We start from the raw sequence: 18,822 nt of genomic DNA, 5'->3' as shown, positions 1-18,822 counted from the left end.
AAACACCGTTTTCAATGTATTTCTTATGGAAACATGTTTTTTTAAAGATTTTCACCATAAATCATAACAAAAACAAACTTTCATAATTATTTGCAAATCTACACGACTTGAGCTTTCCAACGACCCATTATTTAATAAAATCGGTCCAGTATAACTCTAGATTTAGTTGTACAAAGATTTTCAAAACTGAATTATATATAGAATAGATAAACGTTGTGGATCATAAACATAAACAAATGACGTCACTATTAAAACACGTGGTTTCGTTGTATTGAAACCCCACTTAGTTGTTAGTCCACAATCTACAAATTCAATAGAACACAATATAAACTAAAACACTAATAATTAAGTGAAACTATCATTTGTAAACAAGACAACTCTGTTTACATTAAAACACGTTATTTTGTTCAATTGAAACCCAACATAATTATTCTTAACATATGGTTTTCACACGTACATTAATACAATAATGGTGTGGATCATAAACATAAACAAATGACGTCACTATTAAAACACGTGGTTTCGTTGTATTGAAACCCCACTTAACTTTTAGTGTTAGCATATGGTTTTTAGACGAACATTAGAATATAAACGTTGTGGATCATAAACATAAACAAATGACATCACTATCCCCAAAGTAATCATGTTCGTGTTATTATTTTTATGGAACTGTCAAAAACTTTCAAAACATGTTAGTTTCATTCGGGCTAGATGCTGCAGGATCCATTGACAAATTCATAACCATATCCCATATGTTTTAGTTTTAGGTAAATAAGCTGGCTGTCAGATTTTAATGGTAAGATTTTAGTACAACTATCCGCCACTGTATTATTAAGCTGTCCGTGCTGCAGCATGGCCTGTTTTAATAGGGGGGCCTTGGCTAGTTACGTCATTTGTTTATGTTACATTGTCCACACTCCGCACTGCTAGCCTTTACTACTTCTTTCACCATTTTCTATGTCGTGGACATGTTTCCATCCCTTCTCATAGCATTTCAGCATTGCAGGTGCATTAATCTAACTGCTACGAACGGTTTCCAGTTCCCACACTCCACACTGCTCACCTTACTGATTACTTCATCTCTTCTTATGTCACGGACCTGTTTCCCTCTCTTTTCATAGAATTTTAAGAGTGTAGATACCTTAATCTAATGGTCATAAACAGATCCCATACTCCGAACAGCTCACCTTTACTACTTACTTCACCACTTCCTACGTCGTGGACCTGTTTTCCTCCCTTCCCATAGAATTTTAGGAATGCATATACCTTAATCTAATCGTCATAAACAGTTTCAACACTCCAGACTGCTCGCCTACTTCCTTCACCACTTCCTACGTCGCGTACCCGTTTTCCTCCCTTCCCATAGCATTTTACGATTGTAGATACCTTAATCTAATCGTCATAAACAGTTTCCAAACTCCAGACTGCTCACCTTTACTACTTCATTCACCACTTCCTAGGTCGCAAACCTGTTTTCCTCCCTTCCCATAGCATTTTAAGATTGTAGATACCTTAATGTAATATTCATAAACAGTTTCCACACTCCGGACAGCTCGCCTTTACTACTTCCTTCACCACTTCCTACGTCGCGGACCTGTTTTCCTCCCTTCCCATAGAATTTTAGGAATGCAGATACCTTAATCTAATCGTCATAAACAGTTTCCACACTCCAGACTGCTCACCTTTACTACTTCATTTACCACTTCATACGTCGCGGACCTGTTTCCTTCCCTTCCAATAGCATTTTAGGATTGCAGATACCTTAATCTAACCGTCATAAACAGTTCCCACACTCCGGACTGCTTGTCTTTACTACTTCCTTCGCCACTTCCTACGTCGCAGACCTGTTTTCCTCCCTTCCCATAGCATTTTAAGATTGTAGATACCTTAATCTAATAGTCATAAACAGTTTCCACACTCCGGAAAGCTCGCCTTTACTACTTCCTTTGCCACTTCCTACGTCGTGGACCTGTTTTCCTCCCTTCCCATAGCATTTTAGGATTGCAGATACCTTAATCTAAACAACATAAACAGCCCCCACAGTCCGGACTGCTTGCCTTTACTACTTCCTTTACCACTTCCTACGTCGCAGACCTGTTTTCCTCCCTCCCCATAGCATTTTACGATTGTAGATACCTTAATCTAATAGTCATAAACAGTTTCCACACTCCGGACAACTCGCCTTGACTACTTTCTTAACCACTTCCTACGTCGCGGACCTGTTTTCCTCCCTTCCCATAGCATTTTAGGATTGCAGATACCTTAATCTAACCGTCATAAACAGTTCCCACAGTCCGGACTGTTTGCCTTGACTACTTCCTTAACCACTTCCTACGTCGCGGACCCGTTTTCCTCCCTTCCCATTGCATTTTAGGATTGCAGATACCTTAATCTAACTGTCATAAATAGTTCCTACAGTCCGGACTGCTTGCCTTTACTACTTCCTTTACCACTTCCTACGTCGCGGACCATTTTTCCTCCCTTCCCATAGAATTTTAGGATTGTAGATACCTTAATCTAATCGTCATAAACAGTTTCCACACTCCGGACAGCTCGCCTTGACTACTTCCTTCACCACTTCCTACGTCGCGAACCCGTTTTCCTCCCTTCCCATAGAATTTTAGGAATACAGATACCTAAATCGAATCGTCATAAACAGTTTCCGCACTCCAGACTGCTCACCTTTACTACTTCCTTGACCACTTCCTACGTCACGGACCTCAAGTTAGTGTCGTCATTTGATTATATTTATGATCCATACCGTTTATGTTCTAATATCTGTGGAATAATGCTATCAGCTTTTTTTATCTACTGCATTAAAAGTCAACAGCTGATCATATGTCTTTGTTTATGTGTCAAATACTGCTTCCATAAGGATTACATTGAAACTTTGAGACCCAGTGGGGCGGATTCCTGAGAGACTTTTTTAACGCCATATAGATGTTAGCACTCACCGATATGGTCTTTATCACCATGCAAAATTTGAAAACGATTGCTCCAGCCGTCTAGGAGGAGTTTGCGTATTACGAAATGCATAAAAGTCGATGTATAAGAGCTTCGCTCGCTTCGCTCGCTCCGCTCAATTACCTAGGGCCGGGTTCGGGAGACAAAAAGTAACCGTGCTTAATGTCCTTAAGCACAGGCCAAGTCTAACTATTAAGTTTAAATTGAATCCAGAAACTTTAACTGTTTTGTCCAACTACTCGAGTTGGAAAGTATCAAAGGTAACCGTGCTTAATGTCCTTAAGCACAGGTAAAAACTATCGAATATATAGTAAATCTGAGAACTTTAACTACTTTGTTCCAAAAACCCCATTCGCTAACTACTCGTGAAAATAAAAATTACTTTTGTCAACAACTGTGCAAAATATTTGAATTCTTTTGCACACGTTAGAGGTTTGACGTTAAAATTAATTTTTATATTTTATATTTGTCGAAAGATCGAATTTCAGTGCAAAATGTTCTTAGGCACATGAAATTAATTTTTAAAACTATCGAAAACTCACCAAGACGTTTTAGTTCAGTACCGTACGAGTGCTGGGTCTTAACTGTCTTACCACCGTACCCAGAGCCCTTTATATACCCTCCTGTGACGGCAGGAATTTTCCAGATGTCAGTGCAAAGGTCGCGAGTGATGGTTGCAACGCGCTTGGACGGGCGGCTCGACGGTGCACTGCTCGCCCGCGCCTTATCGTTACCAACAGTTGATACGTTCCGATGACAACAAAGCCCGTCTCGGTTTTAAACACAAAACATTCTTTTGATTTTAATTAAGTATTTATACTCGACAAAATAATAAATATACCTTCGGGTGCAAATTATATTTATATTTACAAAAATAAAACTATCTCCTTATGTAAAACAATATTTCCTTCTAAATAAAATAAAATACAATCGTCTTTCGAATTAAAATAATACCCATCTAAATATAAAACCCTTACATTACGTATCGAGTCTGCGGAAGACGATGGATTAGATTTGAGACCCTAAGCATCAACTAAGCCCCAGGCCCCCTAGCTGTTAGTCGTCATTAGTGGTAGGGTGAAGGGGTGTGATTGTCGAAAAATGCCTAGAAGGATGAAGGAGAGGTTAGACATGAAGGCAGAGAAAGGAGAGGTTCACACCTGGAGATCTTGTGTAGCTAGTAGCTACACAATCCCCGAAGGGGTCGTGGATATTCACCCAAACTGCGGAGCTCTTGGGAAGGACCCTATGAGTTTATTTCCGGTTTAAACTACTTCATCTACCGGATTAAGCAGCAACAAAATCGCAAACCCAAAAAGTCCATTTCATCAGGCCTGCATCCTACAGGGTAATTCCATATCAGTTCAACCAGGCCATCTCACCCACCATCTCGGAATTTTATGAAACTTGGCTTGTTTGTTCTAACCATAAAGATAAGTCACCATACCAAATTTTAACTTAATACCTCTTACCGTTTTCTTTTTATAGCCCTTTACAGTTTTTCATTTCCTCTAGTACAGTAGAACCCCTCATATCCGGCCACCACGGGACCAAGCCCCTGGCCGGATAGCGATTTGGCCGGATAAACCAACCTACTACAAAAATGAAAATGATTCATACCTATAATAATATTTAATCAAAACATGCTGTCAAAAGTATCATTTAAGTCTATTCTAGGATTATTTTTTGAAGAATTAACATGTTTGTACAAATAAAAAAAATTATTTGTAGGCTAAAGTTGTTAAAAAAACCTGAAATTAAGATTTCAGGTAACAAAAACTATTAAACGATGGAGGTAAAAGTTACATTAAATCAGCCTTGAAGATTTTTAGGACCTTAATAGTAAATACAATTCTACTCAACTTTCTTATCCTTTTTGTGAAATACATACAAAATTAATTTCCCAACCCCCAACTTTTTAGAGGTTAGGCCTAGTTCAACTGAGTTTAGTGACACAGTAAAATGTATTGAAACAAACAGATAAATAGTTCAGTTAAATAGTTTAGCTCAAACAAGTCGCAAAGACTAGTGCTTGCATTTAAACGTCTGTAAGCTTTGAGAAAAACATTTTGATATTGGCTTCCTGGAAGTGGCCGGATAAACAGAGGACCGGAAAAACCAAGGCCGGATATCAGGGGTTCTACTGTACTAACCATCCGATGTCGCCGAATAAAACTCGCTTACTTTTAGAAAATAAATTATAACTTTTATGTTTACTGAACAATTTTCATGAAAATTCATGTACTTATTCTTTAAGACATGAGGATTCCAGAAAAAAAAATACTAATACCTCTTAGTTTAATGTAAAAGGGCTGAAACAAAATTCTTGTTTGTACCTATCTATAATCTATTATATTATTAAAGTGATACAATCACACTTTATGTAAACGGTTAAGGTCATTTACCAAATAAAAATATGGGCATTATGGCACATCAAAATGAAGCTTAGAGTGTGTAGATTTGCGAAAAGTATTGATATGGACGAATTTCCTAAGGGCTCTGCCCCACAGGCTGATTTCCTAAGGGCTACGCCTGGCATGCTTCCAAAGTTTAAATGATTTAATTTAATTTAGTTAATGAAAGAGATGGTAAGTACAATGAACTGGTGTTTGTTTATTTTATACGAATCATACGATTCATACGATTTTCATTGATTACATTAGCCTGTTACCCAGATCAACTAAAGGCAACAAATACATTCTCACGGTTGTTGACGCATTCTCTAAATTTGCAATATTTTTACCAGCCCGCAATTTAACAGCCAAAACCACCATATCACTATTAAAAACATGATTAAATTTTTGGTATCAGACAACGCATCCCCCTTTCAGTCAAAAGATTTTTCCGACATGTGCCTCGAATTTGGAATCATACACATCACAACAACACCTTACTATCCAAACCCTACGTTTTCTTCCCGTTGCAAAGCACGGGTATAGCAGCTTGTGAATTTTTAAAACGCGAAGACATAGTTAAGCGTAAAATGGATTATCTAGGAAAGGGTATTAGATAAACACAAAAACCTTTTTTTACTAATAATCCTTATTAAATTAGCTATCAGATGCTGTAAAAAAAATTAATGGGGTTTTAATACCTTCATTGTTTTTGATTAAGTTAAAAATCTAATTATTAATTTTTTTCCGTTTTATTTACAGAACTATAAGGAATTTAAGGAATTGAAATGTCCTAGACCTACACTATTACAAAGAACTTGATAATGATTAATTAATACTAAATTAAAATCATGATATTTTAACCCATTACTGTCTCAAGAACTTATATTTTATACTAACTTAACACCATAATTAAAATTAGGAACAATAATGTCTTGTACTTACATGTATATTTCATTTATTAGAATCCTAATTACATTCAGTAGATATGTACAAATAATTTAATGGAGTTTTGAAAATTTCTCTTCAATTGATCTCATACACTTTTCTGGGAATTTGTATGTTCTTCCTGTAGCAGTGTCTGGTGGATCAACAATTGCCAGTACGTGCGGAACTGGTACAGGGCAAATGTCCTCGCGCTTAGGCCATTGAAATTATGGGGATGGCCCTGCAGGATGAATTAAAACTGTACTGTCACATCACATTCTTCTTTATTAACTTCAGTTATGACTCCGAAGTACCATCAATCATCATATATACAAGCCACGTAGCTTGATGGGTTTAAATGTTCTTCTGCCACAATCGGTGTTGATTTACTGTTTAAGTTAAACAAGAGAGTAGGTTTCTCATCACTAGAAATCCTCCTTGTTTCCAAGTTCCCTGATCTGTCTAGTGGCTTGAAGTTGTGGAAACTTCGTGTTCCTGGGACTGTTTGCAAGTCTTCAAAGCGTTTTTCCAAGAAAGAACAAACGCTACACATATCATCTTTGGGAATAAAAAAAATGAACTTTAGTAATTTTTGATTTACAAAAATCAAACAAATGTGAAGGAGTCAGAATCTGATCTCCGAGAGGCCTCTGTAAACTTTCCTTTTTAGCTAATCTTTTTACTGTGCCCCCAATTCCATCACATTCGGTTTTTCCGTGACTTGTAGCAAAAAATGACCATTGTGCCTTTATATTAAAATCTTTTTTCATGGAGGCACAGGTTAAAAAAATTGAACTTATATTGGCCGGCACATCCGTCACTGAAATAATGGATTTCAGTTACATGTGAATACTTTTCTTTGATGAATTCTGTCACAATTTCTTGGATTTTGTACACCATAGAAACATCATGCTTCATATCATCAGATATTATACAGAGAGATAAGACTAACCTTTCACCTGTTGCATAGTTAGATTAATTATGATAGGATGTATTATACACGAGTCGGATGTCCAGTGGTATCCCTAGGCTTCATCCTGTATTGTGAAAGAGTAATTTTCACTGAAGTCCATTGAAACTACAGCATCGTTTGCATCAGAGGATTCTTTTAGGGTTTTAAAATATTTTGATTGTGACTATGCAATGAAGGAGTGGGGAATAAGTTTCTCCAATTTTGATGATAGATCTTCAATGAAGTCTTCAATTTTTGCTGTTTGAGTTATCATTTGGGTTCTGTAAGTTGATATCCACTGATTAAATTCAATGTTGTCGTCTTCATCATAATCTTCAAATTATGTTAGCAAAAAGCTTGTTAGATTTTCTTTAGGAGGGCAAAGGTTACAGTGTCGTAGCATACACTCACGTCTTGGGTTTTCACACACCAACATTTTTGTTAGATCTTTGTAGCTTTCATCGAAGTGTGCAGCATGGATCATTAAGATCACATTCTGGTGTATAGTACATACATACACATACTGAGTGGGTGCCGCTGGCACCAGCCAAGATACACCATTTTGGGCGGAGTGAACAGAACTTTGAAAAACCCACTTTAATTTCTGGATGATCTTTTTTAAAATTTGAGTAAATTTCATGTAGATTTCCTAAAACTAACCTCTTTCTTTCATATTGTTTTTTTCCTATGCTCACGACATCTTTAATTCCAGGTAAAACCCTAGACTGTTCACTTTGGTAATATTATTTTACCAACTCAACTACTTCAGGTTTAAGATGTTTTCCTCTTTTTGAGTCTGGTTCTGCTAACGAGCCTTTTTCTGTGCTTGTCGCACAAAATAGTCTGAAACCTGAAAAGTGTCTTTTATTCGTTGCCTTGACCAATTTAATGAAGCTGGTATAGTGAGTAGTTGAATCTGTGTTTTCTTCTTTGTCAAATGTAGATCATCCTTTATGTTATTGATTAACTTGTCCATATCTGCAGCCTTTTCTTCAACAGTCTTTTCCAAAGTTCTTTTATCTTTAGGTACTTCAACGTCAAGAACCAACTCAATTTTCCTTTTCAAGCTTTCCTGTAATTTTTCAATTTTTTCTTTGGCATATTTTGGCTTACTGTGTTCATTTAGAGCATGGAAATTTTTCAACAAACCCTGGCAATGTCACTGAAAGGCCTGATTTGGACAACTCTGACGAGCAAGAGGATGCAGATGATCCGGCACCTGTAATGCCTCCTATAACTAATTCAAGAGGCTGTGTAAACCTACGAGGAAGAGCTACAGGGCGTGGTAGGGGCCGTCATAGAGGAGGTAGCCATCCAGAAATTTGTCCAGAAAGTAGTGATTAGGAAGAAGTGTTTGATGACGTTGACCGTGGATATGAACATTTGTTTATTTTCAATGAACTGTCCGGGCCAAAACATTGCCCCCCCCCCCCATAATAGTCCTCCGATATCATACTTTGATCTATTTTTCACGGCCACTTTGATTAACACATTTGTTGTAGAAACAAACAAATATGCTCAAAGATTTATTCATTTAAGCGGAAATAACTTGTCACCAAACAGTCGAGTCAAGAAATGGGTGGGTGTGACCATTTCTGAAATGAAGGGGTTTTTTCAGTTGTTTTGAATATGGGCATCAACCAAAAGCCATCAATTCCAAGCTATTGGTTTGTTTCTTCGTCCCAAAACATCAAATGGTTTCCAAATATGTTCACGAGGAACAGATTCCAGATTTTGTTAAAGTTATTTTACATTGTCGACTCAAACACGTTAGTACCTCAAGGGAATCCAGGCTATGCCCCAAGTGAAAGGTTTCAACCATTGATTGACCACTGCAACAGAATGTTTCGTTTTTCTATACCCCCAATCAAAAGCTATCCGTGGATGAGTCATTGGTTGGTACGAAGAAAAGAGTGGCTCTTACACAATATATATAAAAAAAAACATCATTGTTGGGGCACCAAGATGTGGGTGTTGTGCGACGCTGTAACCAACTACTGCTTTCAATTTTATTGTTACCGTGGAGCTGCATTCGAAGATAGGAGTGTCTCTGATCAGTTTGGTGTCGGCTATGCTGTTGTCAAAAAGCTCTTAGAAATGGGAAACCTTTTGAAGAATGATTTCCATATTTATTTGGACAATTTTTTTACAACAACTAAGCTGGACTCTAATGAAACACATTTGACCGGAACAGTATGCAAGTTGGCAGAAAAGGTATTCCCAGTCAGCTTCGAGGGAAATCTGATGTAGTGAAGAAGGTGTATGTCAGAAAAGGGCCAATCCTACAGATGACATATAGGGAAAACCCGACTAATAGGACACAGTTCATAATAATGGCAACTAATGCCAAAGCAAAAAATGTAAGATATACAATTAGGAGATCTGGAAAAGTTATTATCAAAATCAAACCCCAAATTGTATATGAATGTAATCATGGGATGGGCGCATCGACGGCACAGATCAGATGTACACGTATTTGGACGAGAGGACAATGAAGCACTGGAAAAAAGGTGTATTTAACATTTTTGGAAGAATGTGCCTGAACAGCTACGTAAATTTCCCAGACAAACCAATGTCTGGGCTACAATTCCAGATAGCTATCATTGAATCATTAGCAGATGTTTGGCTTTCAGAAAAAATCAAGCACGAGGTGAGAACGGAGGAGGAGATGCGCCGCAAGGAAATCGAGTGTGTGGAGTGGAAAAGTTAGATGGAAAAAGGGAAAAGGATTGTATTGAATGCAGTAGATCTAAAAACGAAGAGGGGAAGAGGAGGCGCTCCAGGACTGTCTGCGTCAAGTGTAAGAGAGGTCTGCACTTGGACTGTGTCATGCTGCACAACTGCTAGTTCTAGTTTGAAAAATTTTATTGACTTGACATTTTTATTTTTTTGAATTTACTTTTATTAAGTGTTTCTCAAGATTTTAAGTGAACTTACCTCAAGAGTTTCCAAACTTTTGTTCTCCAGTTCTTGAGCCGTTTTCACTTATATGTAAGTAAAATGTGTTTTTTATGTTGTTTATTTCCTTAAGATTTATTTTTTACATAACACTCATTATATTTCAGCAAAAAATATATAAAAAATACAAAAAACTATATGTAAATGCCTGACGCTATTGAGTTTTATGTTTATTTTAGGGTGTAGGCTTATAATGACAGATTTTTGCAATATCACTACTTTTTTTCAAAAATATTTTTTTACTATTATTTATTGGCAAAATTAATGAAAATTGGTGTACTATGACAAAACAACATAGTAAATCAAAATTTAGTATTGGTTAATGAGTTAAGTGTTATTTAGACAAAATTTTATAGTTTGAAAAAATAAATATGTTTTATTAAAATTTTAATTTTATATTATTTTATTAGTGCAAATATTTTTTGACCAGTTTTCATTTAAATATATATCAGTGTTTAGAGCACATATTTATCTTTCAAACAAAAAAAAAAGAAATAGGGTTCTATCTATATTATATGGGAAGTTATAGTTGACCCTTCATGCGTAGGCTTTCGCGGCCGTTGTCATTGAAATCCATGGTGATGGTTTTCGGCGTCAACCGCGTCGTCAGTTGTATTTCACTGCCAGATGTTTCGCCCTTACTATGAAGTGGCATCCTCAGTGGCTAGGCTGAGACTGTCTCAGCCTAGCCAATGAGGATGCCACTACATAGTAAGGGCGAAACGTCTGGCAGTGAAATACAACTGACGACGCGGTTGACGCCGAAAACCATCACCATGGATTATAGTTGACCCGTTGGAAGTTATAGTTGATCTATATTATATGATTTGGCACGGCAATTTTGGTTGTCATATGGCTAATAGCCCTGATTAGAAAGTCGATTAATTAATGACAATAGTTATACTATTGAATTCAATTAGTTAAAATCGGATTTTAGGATAGTTTAGGATTCGTGTAGGAATTTATTATTCAAGATTAGCATGACGTGAGATCTAAGAGGGAGGGCACGGAATGGCTCAACTGCTGAGATAGATAAAGAAGATAACGCGTGGTACAGACACGTCCAGCTACACCACGACTTAGCACAGAACGCTTTGTTGACATAAAGCTCGTTGAAATACAATCAAGTAGCCTATACTCAATTACCTGGGGAGGGAGAATGAAAAATACAGTAAATCCAATATAGTATAAAAACAATTTGCATTTTTATCAACGAAATTCAATATTGCACAATTATTATTATTGTGCAATAATGACATTTCAAATAATTTATCTTGGTTCAGTTGTACAAATGGCATTGTTTAAAATTACAGCTCACTCAAACTCAACTAATTGCTAACACTGTATTGCTATAAATAATTTGAATATTAAGCCTTAGAAAGTTTTGTAAGCTACTGCTCATGATAGACAGATAGGCTACCGGTAGGTGCTGTGTCACAACATAGGAATTAATAGATAAGTAATACAAAAGTGTAAAATTATATTTCGAGATGATAAAAACACCCTTAAAAAGTATGTAACGAGAACAATTTTGTTAGTCTTTATATTTTTTCTTCTGTTCTTTCTTAGGGTTCTCTTCAAGTCAAATACAAATTCAACAAGTGCCCATATTTACTCGTTGCCCAATCCCAGCCTACTAAAGTTACCATGGTTATACTAATCACTCAATCACAGTTTACTAAGCATTATATCGTCATCATTCCCCAGCTGTTGTATCTGAAATCTGTTGTTACATAGCGCACAGCAGACAGAAGTGTAAAACGGAGCAGACGATTGTTGGCGCAAGCGTTAAAGTTGAAGTCATTTTTCCATTTCATTTTCATCAAAGGAGCTGTGATTTTTCAAAAACGATTATGTGGGATGGAGAGGGGGTCGTTATATGAAGAGAAAGACGCTGACAATTCGTTAAGCAAAGGTTACGAACGCTATGCAGATATTCTGGCAATAAAAAATTCCTTAAATTGAGGTGACTTATGAAATTCTAATTTTATTTATATAGAAATATAAGTTTTCCAGTCCTGTATAACACTGATTCACGGTCTTTTCCCGGTAATCAAAATTCAAGTACAACTTGATACACACAGAATCTCCGGGTCCCGACTTGGATGATGGATAGTTATTTAATTTAATTTACAGTTACATATTAGTATCAGTGATAAATCAAATCCGTTATGTAAGCCACACGGTTATTAATCTCACTTGGTTTTGGATTTGCTTACAAACGTGATCGGAAATGGTTACGAACGTTATGGGAAATGGTTAGGACCTACACAGTATTCGTAAACAACATTATTTATGTAAACATATTAAGTGACAGCTACAAAAAGGAATCTTTATCGAACAGCTGTTCGTAATTTCATATATGACGTGTTCTCTTAACAGATTATTAGTATTTCATAAATGACGTATGTAGTAAACATGGAGAAAAACTTGAAAAACCACACAAAATTGGGTTTTTGATCGTCCGTTATTTTATTTCCAAAATAGTGAGGCCATATTTTAATGGCTACGGACACTCTCGCCAATCCTGTGAATACAAACCATTAGAATCATAATCGGTACTGTAAACCGGGGTGAAGATGAACACTTTTTTTGGTTTTTCTTGAATAACTTTCTTGTTAAATAAGATATCAATATATTGTATTTTGTAAAAAAATATTAAAGGCAGACAAGACTTTTAGACTTGACAAAAAAAAATGTGTGTATTTGTTGGACATTATTTACAATCATAATAATAATTAAACATGTGTTAGTTCAATTAAAATAAAGAAGGCAGGCATAAATTAAACATATTAAAGAACACTAATCAATGAGTCAATATGAAACATATTACATGTTTTCCCCTCCAACGGTAAGGACTGCAACTTTAGTCAGAGGCCGGCGATAAGTTCTTTTTGATGTTGTTATGTCTACTATTCGTACTTGGCCATCATGACCTGGGTAGACAGCCGAGATTCGGCCAAGGGGCCAAGTATTTCTTGGGCAGTTTTCCTCAATTATTATTGCAAGATCGTCAATCTTTGGTGGGTCCAATTTCTTGTGCCATTTGCACCGTCTTGAAAGGCATGGAAGGTACTCGTGCACCCATCTCTTCCAGAAGCCGTCTAGGAGTGATTTAACACGAGCTAATTGGCGTTTACACAGTTGGTCTTCGTTTAGGTTGATTTTGTAAGCTTCTCTTAGAAAATGGTTTGGTGTGATTGGTTCGGGGTCATTGGGATCCAGAGAAACATGAGTGAGTGGGCGAGAATTTATTATAAATTCAACGCGAACCATGAAAGTCTGAAGCTCTTCGTCTTTTGGGTACTGGCAGCGCATAACACTCCTTAATGCGGTCTTTACAGACCTAACAAGTCTTTCCCAGCAGCCTCCCATATGTGGTGCTCGCGGGCAAATGAAATTCCACTTTATCCCGTAGTTCACCACGTCTTTTTGGATCTTTTCATGTTTGAGTGACTTTACAGCGTTTCTAAGTTCCCTATCTGCAGCTACAAAGTTTGTGCCATTGTCGGAATATAGTTCTGAGGGAACTGGTCTTCGGCTGATGAATCGTTGAATCGCCATTATACAACTCTCTGTGTTAAGAGAATGAGCCGTTTCGATGTGAATTGCTCGAGTGGATAAACAGGTAAATAGGACACCATATCTTTTTTCATGTCTGCGGCCAACAGTAACTTCGATAGGTCCGAAATAATCCACTCCAGTGTAGAAGAATGGATGTTGCACTTTTGAGGTCCTTAACTGTGGTAGTGCAGCCATCTGAGGAGGATAAGGTTTGGCATTGTCTATGCTACACCTCATGCAGCTCCTTTGAACTTTCTTGGCGACTGATCGTACGTTTAAGATCCAGAACTGTTGTCTAGTCATATTGATAACAGTCTCGATGCCCTGATGGAAACATTTCTCGTGAAACATTTTTACGATTAGTTTAGCCGTATGACTTTTGCCGTCTAAAATGATAGGATGCTTTTGTTCTTCGCTTATTTCTGGTGAACTATGTATTCTACTCGACATTCTTATTAGAGACTGATCAATGAAGGGATTTAAAGAGAATATTCTACTGGACTTTGGTAGCGGTTTGTTCTTCAGCAGTAAATTCTTTTCTTCATTGAAGCTTGCCTTTTGAGACATTGATATCAAGTTCTGTTCAGCTTTTTGAATTTCCTCTGGTTGAAGTTCTGGTATATTTCCAAAATCTACGTTGACCGTTTTCAGTTTCTTTTTGGTGGTGGTGGTAGTATGGGACCTTAGCATGCTAACAAATCTGTGTACCCATGCTAATACACGTGTCACTTTTTCCCAAGAAGAAAAGTTTTCAACTGTCAGAAGAGGAGGGGTTTCATCACTGTTCACAACTCCGACGAATTTCTTCTTTCTTTCTTCATTTTCCTTGACTTGTAGTGTGGACGGTTGTATTGGCCAGTCACTAGATTCTCGCATTAGAAATGAGGGTCCGTGAATCCATTCAGAATGCATGGCTGATGTAAACTTTTTGTTACTTCTAGTTGCAACATCTGCCGGATTCTGTTTTGATGGAACCCATCTCCATTCTTCAGGTTTAGACAAATCTTGAATTTCTCCAATTCTATTGGAAACATACTGTTTGAATTGTCTAGGGTCGGATTTCAGCCAGTGCAAAACTGTTACAGAATCTGACCAAAATATCTGACGAGAAATAGTTAAGTCAATGTCTTTTATGATGCTACAAGCTATTCTGCATCCAAGAACAGCAGCTTGGAGTTCTAGTCGGGGAATGGTTGTTTGTTTGAGTGGTGCTACTTTGGCACGTGCCATAACAAGCATGGTCTTGTAAGTACCTCTGGCACATCCATGGCGTAGATATGAAACTGCTGCATAGGCCTCTTCACTAGCATCAACAAACGTATGGAGTTCAACTTCTTCAATTGTTTTGACGTTAAAATAGCATCGAGGTATGGTGAAGCTCTGCAGACATTTTACTTCTTGTAACCAGTCTTGCCATTTTTTACTAAGTTCTATCGAAAGAACTTCGTCCCACGTTATGTTTGTTCGCCAAATGTCCTGAACAAGCATTCTCCCTTTTATAGTAGTAGGTACAACTAATCCCAATGGATCAAAAATGGACATAGCTCCTCTTAAAACTTCTCGTTTGGTCGGATACCTTGTTTCAACTAACTGTACCTTTTTGGCGTTCCGGTGAAATGAAAAGTGGTCAGTTTCAGCATCCCACCACATTCCGAGGATACGTTCTGTAGGTAGACGACTTTCAGGTTGCAGTAGTTTTGTAGAGTTTGTCTTCAAATCTTCCGGTATTTCAAGTAAAATTTCTTTTGAATTTGACAACCAGTTACAGATTTTAAAACCTCCGGACTTGTGAATTTCTGTTATCTATTGTATTCTAATTCTAGCTTCTTCTTCTGTATCAGTAGAGTCTAGTAGATCGTCCATGTATTCACTGCAGAAAATCGCTTTACTTGCTTCTGGGTAAATTTGTAGAAACCTCTTGGCGTTGCTGTTTACTACATACAAGGCAGTACTCGGGGAACACGTTGATCCAAATATCATTGCTTCCATGATATAGGTATCTGGTTTGTTGTTCGGATCTTCTCTCCATAGAAACCTTTGCGAATCGACATCTTCTTTTCTGATACGTACTTGATGAAACATTTCTTGTATGTCACCTGCGATCGCAAATTTTCTTAATCTGAATTTGAGAAGTACTGCTGGCAGAGGGTTCAAAAGGTCAGGACCACTAAGCAAACCATCATTGAATGACACACCATTCACTTTAGCAGCTGCGTCAAATACTAACCTCAGTTTGTCAGGTTTGTTTGGATTTATTACCCCAAAATGAGGCAGATAATAAGTCCGGTCATTTATAACATTAGCTTCGTCATCACGTAGTTTTCTGATGTAACCTTTTTCTTTATAATCAGTGATCTTGGCTTTGTATTTGTTATGAAAGTTTTCGTCTCTTGCCATCTTCCTTTCAATACCCTTAAGCCTTTTCAGCGCATTTTCATAGCTCGGTGGATATTTAAAGTCTTCTGACTTCCATAGTAGGCCGGATTCATACCTATCCCCTACTTTTTTGGTCGTATCTTCTAAAATCTTGAGGGCTTTTTCGTCTTCAACTGATTTCACATTGTCATCTTCTACTAGGGACACGCCATAATTCTTGATTTCAAAAGAATCTTTGATAATATCATGAAGTTTTTCACTTTCAAAAGACGTTAAAGTGAATTGACTATCTACTCGCCAAATGTGTTCATGACATTTACCGTGCAATGTCCAGCCTAAACGGCTCCAAGACAAGACTGGAGAGTTGGGAGGACCTTCAATTATTTTCCTTGCTAGAATAAGGTCACAGTTGTCTTGACCTATAAGTATTGTAGGTTTCAAATTTGCTGACGGTAAAGGTTGAACAATTGACCGTAAGTGAGACCATTTCTTTTTCAGTTTACCAGTATCCACCATTTGTTTTGGTAAGTCCAATGGTGACTGGGTTCGTACATTGTTTAATGTAAATACTTCGTCCTCATATAACCCTTTAATTTTAACTTTCACAGTCATGGATGTTGGGTCGAAATGTTGGGTTGCATTGGACCAGCATGTCGTGAGGGGTTCAATACTACCGTTGATGCCTAATTTATCGGCTGTAGCTGAATCCAACAAAGATACTGTTGACCCGTCATCTAAGAGTGCGTAAGTGTCGATCTGACAACTTGGGCCATATAATGTCACTGGACATACTCTTAGTAGAACACGGTTATTAACAACATGACTGCTAATAATTTCTTTATTTTGCGGTTCGCTGTCCTGTTTGGGAAACCTCTCAATTTTGTCAGTATGGAGGAGACGATGGTGAAACAACCTGCACCCATTTATCCCACAAACCTTTTTTACTTTACATTTTTGGAGCTGGTGACGTCGAAAGCAGAAGAAACATAGTTTCTTTTCGACAATCATTTTCCATCTCTGTGATACATCTGCCTTCCTGAAAACTCCACATCGTTCACTTTCGTGGCTGTCGAGACAAAACATACAGTTAAACTGTTTGTCTTCGGTAGAACTGGTATAAACCGGCTTTATGTCAGTTTTCTTCTGCCAGAGTTTCTCTTCTGTAGGACGAAAGTAAATACTCAGGATTGAGCATTGTTTTTCCAACCAAGTGGAAAACTCCTTCAAGTCGGGACTGCTTAGAGCATTATTACTTACATGTTCAGCCCACCTGTATTTTAAACTATAGGGAAGTTTGTTGAGACATTCATTTAGTAAGTAAGGATTTAATACATAATTTTCTAGATGTAATGACTCTGCTGTAGCAGTAAAATTCAAAATATTTGTCGAAAACTCAACAAGACTTGTAGTGTCGTCTTCCTTGACAGAAGGTAGCCTACGAGTCTTTTTTAACATTGACTCCAAAATGAGTTCTGGTCTACCAAAACGCATCTGTAAGGTCTTGATAATTGACTTAAGATTTTGACTTGAGACAAAAAGAGGCTTAACCATTCTAAATGCTTCTCCCTCTAGGCAATTCCTTACTCTTATGAGGTTGTCATCCTCACTAAAAAGATAGGCAGTTTTTTCATACGCCGAAAAAAATATCGGCCATTCATCAGGCTTGCCACTGAAGCTTGGAAGTTTTTGACGAAATGAAACAGGCTGTATAGCTTTTTGGAAGGTATCCGCAAGCTTTTGCACGGCTGAGGTCATGATGGCTGATGAGGACTTAAGAACTGTCGGTTCTTTTTCATTCAACCACCTTTCAACCTTGCTTTGCGGTTCTTCCTCATCATCAAGATTTATGCTAAGTCCTACCTTGGTTTCAGATCGATTACTAGGGCGGCTTGACTGTTGACTGCCACACACTGAAGCAGACTCAAGCTCAGCTCTCGCTGTCAGCAGTTGCTTCTGTCGTTCTAGTTCTCTAGCTTCCATTCGTCGTTGTCGCTCCATTTCTTCAACTTGTCGTTGTCGTTGTCGCTCCATTTCTTCAACTTGTCGTTGTCGCTCCATTTCTCTTTCCTCATGGGCTCTTTCCAATTTCTGTATTTCTTCCAGCTTCTTCAACTCCACTTCCATTAATCGTCGTCTACTAGAAGAAGTACTAGATTTGGCAGATACTGATGGTTGGTCATTACTTGGCTTTGGATTAACAGTTTTGTCGTTGTTATTCCCAATTGCTGGAGTATATCTGTCTGGAGGGTGTCTTTCCCTCTCTGATCTCCTTATTGACATGATAAAGTCGGGTTTCGGCACCAAATGTAAAAAAATATTAAAGACAGACAAGACTTTTAGACTTGACAAAAAAAAATGTGTGTATTTGTTGGACATTATTTACAATCATAATAATAATTAAACATGTGTTAGTTCAATTAAAATAAAGAAGGCAGGCATAAATTAAACATATTAAAGAACACTAATCAATGAGTCAATATGAAACATATTACATATTTGTTGTTTTATAAAGAGACTAATGGTAATACAATAACTTAAGTTAAAAAAAAATTAAATACAAAAATCTAACTTAAAAAAATAAATTATACCTGTTCATGTTCACCCCGGGTTTGGGGTCAAGATGAACACCCTATACATTTTGCATTACACTCAATGTATTTTTGCTCTAGTGTTAATTTTCACCCCACA

At 37.3% G+C, this 18,822-nt stretch overlaps 2 protein-coding genes across 2 annotated transcripts; both read right to left on the bottom strand.

The window, feature by feature from the left end:
• Nucleotides 1–13,023: 13,023 nt before the first annotated feature.
• LOC129005791 (uncharacterized) lies at nucleotides 13,024–15,408 on the bottom strand. The gene has a single exon (XM_054434799.1). The coding sequence runs from the start codon at nucleotides 15,406–15,408 to the stop codon at nucleotides 13,024–13,026; it is 2,385 nt and encodes a 794-aa protein (XP_054290774.1).
• A 153-nt stretch (nucleotides 15,409–15,561) lies between these two features.
• On the bottom strand, nucleotides 15,562–18,414 carry LOC129005790 (uncharacterized). Its single transcript, XM_054434798.1, has one exon. The coding sequence runs from the start codon at nucleotides 18,412–18,414 to the stop codon at nucleotides 15,562–15,564; it is 2,853 nt and encodes a 950-aa protein (XP_054290773.1).
• Between the last annotated feature and the right edge of the window lie 408 nt (nucleotides 18,415–18,822).

This window comes from Macrosteles quadrilineatus, unplaced genomic scaffold (genome assembly GCF_028750875.1).
Source record: "Macrosteles quadrilineatus isolate MER2022 unplaced genomic scaffold, UCM_ALF_1.0 Scaffold_33__1_contigs__length_1397503, whole genome shotgun sequence".
Classification (NCBI taxonomy): domain Eukaryota; kingdom Metazoa; phylum Arthropoda; class Insecta; order Hemiptera; family Cicadellidae; genus Macrosteles; species Macrosteles quadrilineatus.
This window is presented reverse-complemented; position numbering and strand designations above follow the sequence as displayed.

Bases quoted from the DNA above. Each gene is read 5' to 3' on its own strand.
- LOC129005791 (XM_054434799.1), bottom strand. From the start codon at position 15,408: ATGTGGTGGGATGCTGAAACTGACCACTTTTCATTTCACCGGAACGCC.
- LOC129005790 (XM_054434798.1), bottom strand. From the start codon at position 18,414: ATGTCAATAAGGAGATCAGAGAGGGAAAGACACCCTCCAGACAGATAT.